At 29.1% G+C, this 13,142-nt stretch overlaps 2 protein-coding genes across 2 annotated transcripts; one reads left to right on the forward strand and one right to left on the reverse strand.

The window, feature by feature from the left end:
* Nucleotides 1–4,895: 4,895 nt before the first annotated feature.
* On the reverse strand, nucleotides 4,896–5,555 carry LOC108568245 (cuticle protein 8-like). Its single transcript, XM_017929219.1, has 2 exons — nucleotides 5,544–5,555; nucleotides 4,896–5,483 (listed from the first exon to the last, which is right to left on the reverse strand). Exons 1-2 carry the CDS (start codon nucleotides 5,553–5,555, stop codon nucleotides 4,896–4,898), a joined length of 600 nt encoding a protein of 199 aa, XP_017784708.1.
* Nucleotides 5,556–5,860: 305 nt separating this feature from the next.
* LOC108568246 lies at nucleotides 5,861–10,347 on the forward strand. The gene is made up of 4 exons (XM_017929220.1): nucleotides 5,861–5,888; nucleotides 5,952–6,461; nucleotides 8,408–8,770; nucleotides 9,829–10,347. The coding sequence occupies exons 1-4, from the start codon at nucleotides 5,877–5,879 to the stop codon at nucleotides 10,345–10,347; spliced, it is 1,404 nt and encodes a 467-aa protein (XP_017784709.1). The 5' UTR covers nucleotides 5,861–5,876.
* The last annotated feature ends 2,795 nt before the right edge of the window (nucleotides 10,348–13,142 follow it).

Here is a 13,142-nt window from a genome sequence, read left to right on the forward strand (position 1 = left end):
TATATATATATATATATATAATTACTATCAAAAATGTGAATCTTGTTGAAATTCAATAGGTTATATCTTTTTGCATTGCTGTAAAATTTATTTATTATGTTTGATTTAAATGCAAATAGATAATATTTACATGGAAACGTTCAACTCTAGAAGTACTTGAAACAATTAAAAGAAGATATCAGTGTTTATTATAAAGATTTATAAATTTATCTGCTTTGATTAAACAATTTGAAATTGACACAGCCGATATCGATTTCTCGTTGCAAAATCAATTGATTGAACTCAAGGAGAATTTGAAATGCAAAATCAAATTTCCAACATGTGGATTGGAAATTATAAAAAATACCATTATTTCTAGATTATCCCAATTATATTAAAGGTGATTAATATTTATGTTATATTAAAGTAATTAATATATTATAATAATATATAAGTCAAACGAAGTTGTAGAATTGTTAACAAATATTTATGTTACTATTTGTGCATTACAAAATATAAAATTTAGGGGTCGATTAAACAAGGTTTTTCAAGTGTGTCAATGTAGAACACAAGTTGGAAACACCTGCTATAGACGTTAAATAATCCTCAGAGTACGTAAAGTATTATGTAATATGATGACATAATTATATCAATTGCTGCAATTAATATAGAATATAAAATAATAATAAAATGCATTTCAATTTTATATAAACAAAAAATATATACAATAAACAGTCTTTTTCTAATAAGTTTTACAAGATTATTGTTTTAAGTTATATGAAGCAATGATATAAAATTGATCAATTTCCAGCGGATGTGTAACATATGAGTCAACGTTTCCAAAAAGAATTAATTATATTACAAAATGACATTTAAACCAAATTTCATCAAGTTCAAGACAATAATTTTAAATTTATAGCATATATATTACTAAATTTGGTAATGCAATAGTTTATCACAACTATTTTAGCAATTATATTTATTACATTTGCCATGTGGATTTTATTTGTTCATATCCATTAAATATATATATATATAGATCTGTATTCTTAAAGTTTATTAATTGTAATTTGGTTCGACCTTCGACCAATAACAATCTTTTAGAACGACAGGAAACAATAAACTATGAGCTACAATACGTTCTTTTTCTGTGAACTTAAACAGCAAAATAAACGGAAGTTGCTTTTTAATTTAAAATCTTTGATTTCCTTTATATAAAAATACTATTTAAATTAATTAGAAATCTGTTTTTGACTACATAAGTTAAATGTTTGCTGATCTAACTGCCTCAAATGAGTTATATAAGGATGTACAGGAATAACTCGCTTAGTTAATCGGTAATCGGTTTCGGACTAATCCAGAAACTAAAAATAAACCGCACAATATGAGATTATCTTTAGAATTGTTTTTTTTATTAAAAAATAGTTTATTTTGAAATTTTAAAACCATATTGAATTCGTATTAACAAATAATATATTACATAATTGTAAAATAATGAACGACAAAATTTATAACAAATATTTGTATTTCTATATAAAAAACTGATTTAACAAGGTAGAAATTAGTAGCAGACAACTAGTTTGTTTATAGATTGATACAAATTTATCAATCAAAGGTTATATTTATATATAAAAAAAACATGTATATTAAACTTTTATAAAACCGATCAAACGGATTACGGAATCCAAGCAATAAGGAAATTTTATAAACTGTTACACCAATTAATTATACCGGCAATAACTGATCCAAATGGATATTAAAAATAAAAACTAAATAAATTAAACCAAAACAAAATTAGCATTCCATTAAAATAAAAAATTAAAGCAATAATGTTGAATCTCCGAAAGGTTATCGGGTGATGAACTAATTCTGGACAACCTTATAAATAATCCAATAATTTTGAGTTGAAAAGTATTTGAGGATTTATAGAAAACACACATACGCGATCCTCTAAGAACGAGAGAGATGGCGGAGGATGGAAACAAGAACTGATTCAGATTTTATTGGGTCTTGTGAAATGAATTTGGTCCACGGTTACGTAACTTGCACGCAGCGCAAACAATATCCAAATTTTCACACTAGATTTCGATAAAACTATCATTCCACCATATAGATAGGCATCGCCCACAACAGTTCTATTAGCGTAATCGTTGCAAGATCGTTACTCAATAGCGTAGGAATTCTTAAAAAAATATTTTCTATGTAGAATTGTCGCTAATTAATTTCTCATATTGATACCATTTTTCCTTAAGAAAACACTCTATTTCGCAGTTCGTAAATCAATCACCGTCAGATTCCAATTAAACGCGCGATTGATTGAGTTCTTGTCAGCCAAAATTAATAAAACGAATGGAAACACAGTAGAGGTAAATCACCTTCTGGCTATAATAAATTAATTATATAATTTGCTGCGAAATTGCTCTACTGATGTTATACAATTCATTTATTATTGTGTTTTCATTTACATTTCATTGTCATTTATTATAATGTTGCTTTAATTTTGATATATTTTATATTAAATGAGGCATTCTTTTGTTGAGAAATAAATACAAAACGGAGGACTTATTACAAAATTGTGTTATTGTGGTGAATGTATTACAACTAAAAACAGTTGTAATTCAATTAACAGATTTACACAAATTAATATTTAAATTTATATTAATTAATATATCATGATAGCCCTCTAACTAATATTTTAGATAAGAAACGTGTTAATTCTTACATTTATAATATTTTGTAATAAATTATGATAAGTATATACTTGAGGGAAGTTTAATAGCAGTTTACATATATTTTTATTGATATATTAAATAAATTGTATTTTAATTGGCGTCATTTTGTTTGTATAACTTAATATGTTCCATCGCCTAATTTTGCTAATAATAAATATAGAATGCTGCACGAAATAACAACGCGTTTTTATTATTAAAACTAACTTTAAAATTTGTAATATTTTGCAGTTCTCAAAATTCGTGAAATCATGATCCAAACGATTCCTCAATTTAAGTCCTTATAGATGCTTGTACAAGAATTAAACGATCGAGGAAGCACTTTACAACAAATAACGATCTACATACTGGATCCAACTGACCCAATAACAAACAGAGCATACGTAATCAGAAAATTTGTACTTTTCAAAGAACTAAAAATATTATCATTTTTCTAATAAAAAATGGAATTAATTAGAAAAATGCATTTTTGTTATTATATACTATTCACAATTTCTAAATAATAATAATTTATTGCCCAAACATCAATACATAAGAAGAAGAACAAAAAAAGTACAATTTATACATAAATAAATTTTAACATACAATAAAAAAATATATATTAATAGGCTGGCCAAAGGGCTAACGACCGAGGTCTTTCCACCCGGAAACATAAATTTAATTATGAAATAATATCAGTCTACAGTCTATCTATCAACAGAAGAATAAGGGAAAAAAATTATATATATATAGAGCTGTAGTTTATTTTTTAGTAATCGAAGGATGAAGGGTGGAAGAGAGTAGTTTTAAGTTGTTATTTTGATTTTGGGGGAGTTCTGAATAACTGTGGAGAACATAAGTGAATAGAATTCGGAGATGATTTCTGGAGAAGGATCCGGATTTTGGGAAATGAAGGAGAGAAGACTGGAGTTAACAATGGTTTCGACAAACAGCGAAGAGGAAATGTTATTTTTAATTATATAGGATTTAATAAGGTGGGATTAAGGGTGAAAGGAATTTATATTGGAATACAAGACACGGAGGCTGCTATCCATTCAAAGGAATTGATTTAGAGGTGCCCTGCGTAGATAATGTGGGCAACTCATGACCTGGATTGTCCTGGTCGAACATAAAAATGTACAAATAGTACAAATGCACACATGGGTATCCACATAGAAGTCATTCAAAAATCGTTTTTTTAGCTTCTGAACCAGTGCAGCTCGGTCCGAATGCTTGGGGTTATTGAGTTTGTTCGTAAAGGTATTAATTATATAGTCATGGAGACGTGAAATTTAATTCGTCCATTACATTAAAATAGTTAAAACATGTTGACAGTAAAGGAATAGTTTTAAAGCTAAATTTAATGTTATTACAGATTTTAATATATATATAAAAACAAAACATTTTATTATAAATATTTGTAAACAAATGAAAAAAAACAATTATATTAACTTTATTTAATGAACATTATTACATATATACACAATTTTGTAAGGTTGGGAACATTAATATATCACATGTAAATATGTAACATGAATTATTTTCATTATATTTCACATATAATTTAGATTTTATAGTTTCAACACTTAATTCTTTAAATATTCCCAGGACAAATTATTAAAAATCGGGACTGTTCCGCCAAAAGTGTAACGAATCTACGCATTATCAGTAAATATAATTTCATAAGTACATTAAAATAAAATTAATATTAATTAGGTGTAATGTATTTAATTAGTATTGGCTATAATGATCAATACTATTAAACATATTTACAACTGTTTGTAAATAATTTTATTATAAAATTATATTGTATAGCTTTATTTCCAATCTTTTATTAGGTTGATATTCAATTTTAAGATGATAAGAAAATAGTGAATGTTTTTTTGTTTTGATAAGTTTTAGTAAATACCGCACTTTTCGGATATATAACATGCACTGTAATATGCACTACCAAAGTAAATGACTAATTTTAGCAAAAAAATATGTTATCATATAACAGACCACAAGACGCAGCCCATTCTAATTATATTTCTCTATCTAGAACATGCATTTTACGATAACAAATATATGGTATATAATTTTCTTACAGCACTAGTTGCTAATCAATATTAGTATAGTTATGTATGAATTCTTGGGAATATGAAAAATAATAAATATTTGTTTAATTTTATGGCTTTTATTCTAACTTAATATTTCGATTGACTAGATTTAATGATGGTAGGCTTGGTATACTGGGGCAGATACGACAGTCTTAGTTGGGATAAAAGCTTTGGCTACAACAGCTTTTTGGACAATTGGTTCTCCTTTGTATTCGACTTCAGCGTTGAATCCATTGTGGGAGTCAGCGGTGTAGTGGACGGTACGGGTGACACCATCAGGTTGTACCAAGGTGTAGTAACCCTTGACGACATCTCCGTCACGTTCTTCGTGTTGGTTCTTAACGTCACCAGTATGGGCGTCTTGGACACCGTATTCGTAGGTATATTGTGGGTGGCTGTCTGGGTATACTTCTTGGTGGACGGCCTTGACGATTGGGGCAGCGTAATGGGCAACTGGGGCGGCATATTGAGTTACTGGGGCGGCGGCATAATGAGCAACTGGAGCGGCGTACTGAGCTACTGGGGCGGCGGCATAATGAGCTACTGGGGCAGCATAGTGAGCAGTAACTGGAGCGGCGTATTGAGCAACTGGAGCTACATGTTGGTTGATTGAAGAGTAAGAACTGGCATGTTGTCCATGTCCAAGTTCGAAGACACCAGCTTGAGCGCAAGCTACCAAAGCGGAAATAGCCAAAATCTGTAACAAAGTACTTATTAAATAAACCATCTATAAAAACTGAAATTAAGCAAAACTCACTTTAGCGAACATTGTTGTGCCGTGTCAACTGGTCAATTGATACTACTCAGTGGATCATTGCAGATTTTATATATAAAGCAAACCCGTCTTAATTTAGAAAGTGAAACAGATTGCCCCTAAAATGAAGTTGAAGTGAAAAATTATAATATTGCCAATACTTGTTTGCACGAAAAAGTTTCCAAGTTCACGGCTGGAATGTATGACAAAATACGCAAACGTAAGACTTTTAAGTAAAAGTTATGAGCGCAGCCGACTGCGGACCACTTTCATATAAAAGAGTGCACGGGCGGCGGATCCAGTATCAATCGATCCGTTGAAGAATCAACAACAAACATGTTCGCTAAAGTAATAATTTTTAAAAATATTTTCTCAAGTGCATTTTATAATATTATATTATGATTATTTTAGATCTTGGCTGTTTCCGCATTGGTAGCTTGCGCTCAAGCTGGAGTCTTCGAACTTGGACATGGACAACATGCTAGTTCTTACTCTTCCATCAACCAACATGTAGCACCAGTTGCCCACTACGCCGCCCCAGTTGCTCATTATGCCGCCGCCCCAGTAGCACAATACGCCGCCCCAGTTGCCCACTATGCTGCCGCTCCAGTTGCCCACTACGCCGCCCCAGTCGTCAAGGCCGTTCACCAAGAAGTATATGCTGATACCCACCCACAATATTCTTACGAATACGGTGTACAAGACGCCCATACCGGTGACGTAAAGAACCAACACGAAGAACGCGATGGAGATGTTGTCAAGGGATACTACACCTTGGTCCAACCTGATGGTGTTACCCGTACCGTTCACTACACCGCTGACTCCCACAACGGTTTTAACGCTGAAGTTGAATACAAGGGAGAACCAATCGTCCAAAAAGCAGTAGTAGCCAAGACCATCGTAGCTGCTCCAGTTTACAACGCCTACCATCATTAAATCTAGTCAAATTACACATAGTTAGTTACAATAAAAACAATATAAAATATGAACTGTCTATTATTTAAAAAAAACCATCTAAATTAAATACCGGATAAAAACTATGTACATATTGGATGGATTATTTATTATTGAAACAATTATAAAATAGTAACAATTTTTCTATTTTTTAAGACAATATTAACTGAGCTAAGATTACAAAATTCTATTTTTTAAGAAATCATTTAATTTTATTTATTCAGTTTTCATTATACATGAAATTAAGAGAAACTAAATTTATTCAGTTCAATATTTATTTATTTTCAAAATACTATCTCTATACATTATAAGCTTCCTTTTTGAATTTGATATCGTTATGAGAAAATGATTCGATTCATTTTTAAAACATAGAATGGTTCCATCGTATCCACAAATTTCCATTAATATGAGAAAAATATTCCATTTTCAAATACCTTTGAAATATGATACATTTAAATATTTAAATTATTATCTAGCAATTGCTTATTAATATATAACTAATAACAATGTTCATGCTTTACAAATAATTTGTTGGAATTTTATTTAAAATTTCTATAGTTAAAGAATGTTAACACGCAATTGTTAACATTGAATGTAAATATCGTTAGGATTGAAATATTAAAAGAAAGTCAATGCTGCTAATCAAAACAATAAAAATATAAAAAAAATTATAAGAAAATTTAAATTCACGGTTCAAAATTATTAAACACTTATACCAAACATTTTTATATAATATTTCAAAATTTATTCAATCATGTTTTAATTATATAAAATATAAAGTAAATAATAAACCTAATGAAATAAATATTAAAAATAATTTATTGAACACTCTCACATAAAAAGTGAGGGCTATTTTAATTTATACAATATTTTTTTTATATGAAAATTGTTTTTTTTATAACAAATGTTTTTTTTTATATTTTGTCAATATTATGATTATATGATTATGTGTTAATTTTTATCTGATTATATAATATTATCAAAATAATTGTCCATTATGCACATACTAATTAATTAGTGGAATGACAAAAATGACATTGAATACAGAAAAAAACTACAAAGAGTGTAAATTATTAAATTAATTTCCTTAATTTGTTTTCATGCCCAACAATAACAATTTTTAAAACGATTGTATATTTTGAAATGATGTAATTTTCAAAGAAGTACTTTTACATTATTAAGATATATTTTAAGTTATTAAAATAATATAAAGTTATATTTTGATACATTTTTTATTTTCTATTCAGAACGAAATGTGGAAACTAATAATATAAGATAGTGAAAATTAACATATTCATACATTTGCAAATTATAATTATTATTAAATTTCTTGAGAAATGCACATAATTTACAAAAGCTAATAGGTTTGAATAAAATTTATTATGCATTATTTCATGAACTGGCATGTAGTCTTAAAAATGTAAATAAAATTAAATAAACATATTATGAATTATGATAATATATATTTTTCTGAATCAAACAAATTATTCCTCCTGTTATTGATATTTTTATTGCACCAATATTGCACTGAACACGATACTTGACTTTATGTCAAATAAATAAAATGGAAACACACAATTCCCAGTAATTATTGATAAATATATCACACACAACACTTATCGAATTTTTAATAATTAAGCACCAATTTAATTGCATGCACATACTTAAAGTTAATAATGAAATGATATTTGTCCACAGAAGCAAAATTTATACACATCACAAATTTCACGTTTTTTTTTTGAAACAGTAAAATCTTTTTCATCAACTTTGGACCACTTTGTACTTTAGTATCACGAACACTAAATAATATTATTTTAATGACTTCACTTTTATTAAACACTCAATAAATTAGAAAAAAAAGTACTCATAAAGAAATAAAAAGTATATTTGTATTAATGATGGTAAGCGTGAAGGAGCACTGGAGCAGCTACTACAACTTTCACAGGAACTATTGTTTTGTGCACTATTGGAATTCCCTTGTATTCGACGTTAGCGTTGAAACCATGGTGTGCATCAGATGTGTAATGGACAACACGAGTAACACCATCAGGTTGGACCAACATGTAGAATCCCTTGACGATATCACCGTGGCGTTCTTCGTCTTGGACTCCGTATTCAAAATAATAATGCGCAGGAATATCAATGTAAACTTCCTTCTTGATAACAGGAGCTTCATCATGCGACCCTATAGGGGCAACAATGTGAGCTACTGGTGTAGCATGTTACTATTGGAGTCACAGGAACTATGGAAGTTGCATAAACTACTGGTCATGCATGTACAATTGGATGGGCAGATGCGTGAACAACCGGGACAACATGCGTAACATGGCTAGTAATTGAAGAATAAGAAGTGACGCCAGGCGCGCAATTGACTCCAACATTGAACAATGATGTCAAAGCGAATATCGCAATAATCTACAAAAATATATAAAATAAATTGCATGAGCAAATTTATAACATGTTTAAGTATATATATATATACTTATTTTACTAATCATGTTAGTTTATCAATTCTTCGTTTTCAGTTGACATGTTGAAAGTGAACTGATAAAAACTCAAATCGATCATGTCTTTATATACCTGATATTTGGTAACCAAATTAATGCAATTACAAAATCGTTACATTTCTAAACTGTAAGTCGATCACTTTTCAATATTAGGTATTTATTTACATAAAGTATCAAAATATTTAAAGCGGTAAATCAAATTATGTAATATAAACAGGCACACGCATATTGATTAAAGCTTAATTTGCATAACTTACATATAAGTGATAATAATAATTCGTATTGATTGTACAATAATTATTTTCATTATTCACATATGCACATATATGAAATATTTTATTATTAAAATTTCACTAAACTTTACTCTACTGCTGATTACAATTGTTTAATCACATTCTATAATATTATTTTGTTTATTGACTAATTCAAAAGTGCAAAAATACTAAATTGCATATCTATGTAACAAATATGTTTGTTCTATTTTGGCCACTAAACAATTATTATTATTTATAAAAATAAGTTTGTTATTAAATTGTAATTATGTACTAAATAAATAATTATAAATTCATTAATTATGCATACTTAGTATGTGTGAAATATTCAAATAAAACATTGTTAATGAAGTGTTCGGGTTACGCAAAAGTTTCGTAAATGTATTAACTGGTGAACGTATATAAAGCGAACTAGAATTCAATATCAGCATCAGAAACGTTCGGTTGTTTGAAACGTTAACATTAACGCAATAAACAAAAAATGTTTGCTAAGGTAAATTTAAATTTGTTTTATAACTAATAATTACTCAAATACGAGTGTTCGTTAAATTACAGATTTTGGCTATTTCTGCTGTCGTAGCTTTTGCTCAAGGTGGAGTTATCAATCTTCATCACGATGCTCATGCCACATCTTTCTCCTCCCTTAATTTTGGAGTTCCGGTCGCACATGTTGCTCCAGTAGCTGCAGTAGCTCACGTTGCTCCACTTGCTCATGTAGCACCAGTAGCTCATATCACACCCGTTGTTGCTAAAGTTGTAGCTCCAGTCATCAAGAAGGAAATTTACGCTGATGTTCCAGCTCATTACTCTTACGAATATGGAGTTAAAGATTCCCACACCGGAGACATCAAGGACCATCATGAAGAACGCAATGGTGATGTAGTTAAGGGATTCTACACTCTGGTCCAACCTGATGGTGTCACCCGTACCGTCCATTACACTTCCGATGCTCACAATGGTTTCAACGCCAACGTTGAATATAAAGGAGAACCCATTGTACAAAAGGCTGTAGTAGCTAAGGCCATCGTTCCAGTCAAAGTAACTGCTCCAGTTTATCATGCTTACCACCACTAAATTATTGTAAAAATGTTATTGTTATATATTTAATAAACCAATAGAAACTATTTCTGCTATATATCCGTTTACCTGAATACATATTATACAGTAAATATTATTTTCAATTTCAAAAAATACGAGAACTATTTCGTCAAAATTACTTTGACCCAAATTGGGTTTTGAAAATATTTTTGCTTTATAACAAGTTTAAAACCACATCTATAAAATTTAATATAAAAATACTTACATATTAATAATCGGAAAAGACGGATATCAATAGCTCTTAAATAAATCTTATATCTGGAAGTTGAATTGTTTATAATTTACTTTTCAGATTAAATATTAGTTTCAATGAAATAAAAATAGTTGGATCGAATGGCCAATAACGGAATAATATTTTTTGAACCAAACTAAAATACATTGCACGAAAAAATAGGACATTTTACGACAGAAATATTGATCGATATTTCTTTTACCAACTATTACACCTAAATTGGCATGTCAAAATAGCACGTTCGAACGTCATGAAATCAGCTGATTTATAATGTAAACCAACGACTTATTCTTATTCGATTACAACCGAATCCAAACTTAAAGAAACTAAACTAGATTTACTAGAGTAAATATGGAAATGCATATGCAAATAGTTTTATATTATAAATCAGCTATTTTCATGACGACCGAAAGTTCTACTTTGACGCGCCAGTTCAGATGGTGTCGTTGTTAAGAAAAATTTGTCTTGACATTAATAATTCCCCAAATATAAACTCCATAATTATCAATCCAACTCTGGGAACATATGTAAGATTCATAAACTGTAAGAAAAATGTTTATTGAAAATAATTGATGAAATTTAATATTTAACATAAGTTTATTGCGGCTTCAAAGTATATCAGTACACTTTTTATATATAATAATATATAATAATATATAACTATAATTAGCAATTTAAGAAGTACCATTATAAGTTTAGTGTTTTTTAATCTTTTGGTCAACAGTCCTTTGCAGCAGTTGAATTTTATTTTATTATTGTATTGAGTCTTTTTTTTATTTTGTTATTTATTGGAACAAAGCAATTACATTTAAAATTTATATTTTTATTTAAACCAATTATAAAAACAGCAATACCTCGCATAGTGAAGTTTCTTATAACTCCGTTTTCAATATTCAAAACATACTATTTTAATTAAACTAAAAAATAACACATTTTATAAAAGTTAAAAGTCATCGATACGTGCCGGTTTCAAATTGTCCGGGATATTAGCTATATATAAACAAGTTAATTAATTAATTAATTTTCAGATATTGAGAATAAGCTTTTATTCAAATATTACATAAATAAAATATTTTCATCTTTGAAACATACATGTTATTGAAATTAGAAAGTATGGATTAGTAAATCCCTTTATTAGCTAATAGCGTTATCGAAACAGATGTAGATTATCGAACTTGTAATGCAGTTTACCAAATCACCTTGAAAAATCTTATATAGATTTTACCCTAATATAATATGTATGAAATTACGCAATGTATTTTCATCAATCAGTAAATAGATCAATGTCAAACAAACATTATTTTAATTGCTTAATGTATATACGCTATTTGTATAAATTAGGACGTTGCATGAATTTTTATTTTCTAATAAATTGATTTACTGCAGAAATACTTTTTTGTAAAATTGGTTATTAACTTTTCTTATAACGGAACGGAACGGAACTTATAATCCTGAAATTTTCAGTGAATATCTTTTTTATATCTAAACACTCATTATTTATTTAGTAATTATTTCATTCTAGGTTTTCACGGAACACCTTTAACTCTCCGCGGAACACTGGTGTTTGGGAAACTTTATAACAAATTTATTTATTTATTTAAAAATATTTATTGGACACAATCTGTACGAAAGGGCTATCGACCAAGGTTTTTCCGCACCGTGAGTACAATATCAAATTACAGTTATACAGCTGCAATCAATAACATAACAATATCAGAAAGTATATAAAAAAATGCTTTATATAGCCTAACTAATGTCTTAGATATATTTATAAAATTTCAGTAAATCGAAATGATAATATATGAACTAATTAAAATAATCTATAGTAAAATATGTTTTTGTTATAAAAACGGATATCTTTTTACATAATAAACTGGAATTTGATTGAATATATTTATAAGTATAAACTATATAAAAATAGATACAAATTTATATATTATTATAATATCAAAATACATTTTTTATTTTAAATGTAATGTTTTCATCCGCCCTATCCTCACTTACCCCATAACATACTACACCATTGCTCCACCCAGACAACTAAAAATAATCCTTCAGTTTGAACGCAAATGCATCCGCAAAATCCTTCGCCTTCACTACCGACACCCCTCTTCCACCCTCTATAACCTGGTCACCTTCCCAAACATCCTCGAATACATTAAAAAACTCCAAGGCCGACTCGCTTCACGCATAGCCCTTCAAGATCACTCCCACCCTCTCACTCTTCAAACCCCCAACATTCTCCAAAGTCCCAAAGGAAAAAATCCCTCACCCCCCTGCCGTGCTGGCGTCCTACGCTGACTCCAACGACCCCACATTGATGCAACTCCTCCAGGACTTTAAAAAACACTTCCCCTCAGTGATGTAAATCTTTCGTTTTTCGTGCAGTGAAGTGATTATTACTAATTATGTGTGTTCTATCTCTGTTTGTTTTCTATTATTTTTGTTGATTTTTTTTTTTTTTTTTTTTGTTTTGTAAAACTTTATGTAATTAAGAGGCTGAAAGAGGCTGAAGCCCATAACAGTCTGCATTCTTTTT

The sequence above is a fragment of the Nicrophorus vespilloides genome, unplaced genomic scaffold (assembly GCF_001412225.1).
Source record: "Nicrophorus vespilloides isolate i.1.1-1 unplaced genomic scaffold, Nicve_v1.0, whole genome shotgun sequence".
NCBI classification, from domain to species: Eukaryota; Metazoa; Arthropoda; class Insecta; order Coleoptera; family Silphidae; genus Nicrophorus; species Nicrophorus vespilloides.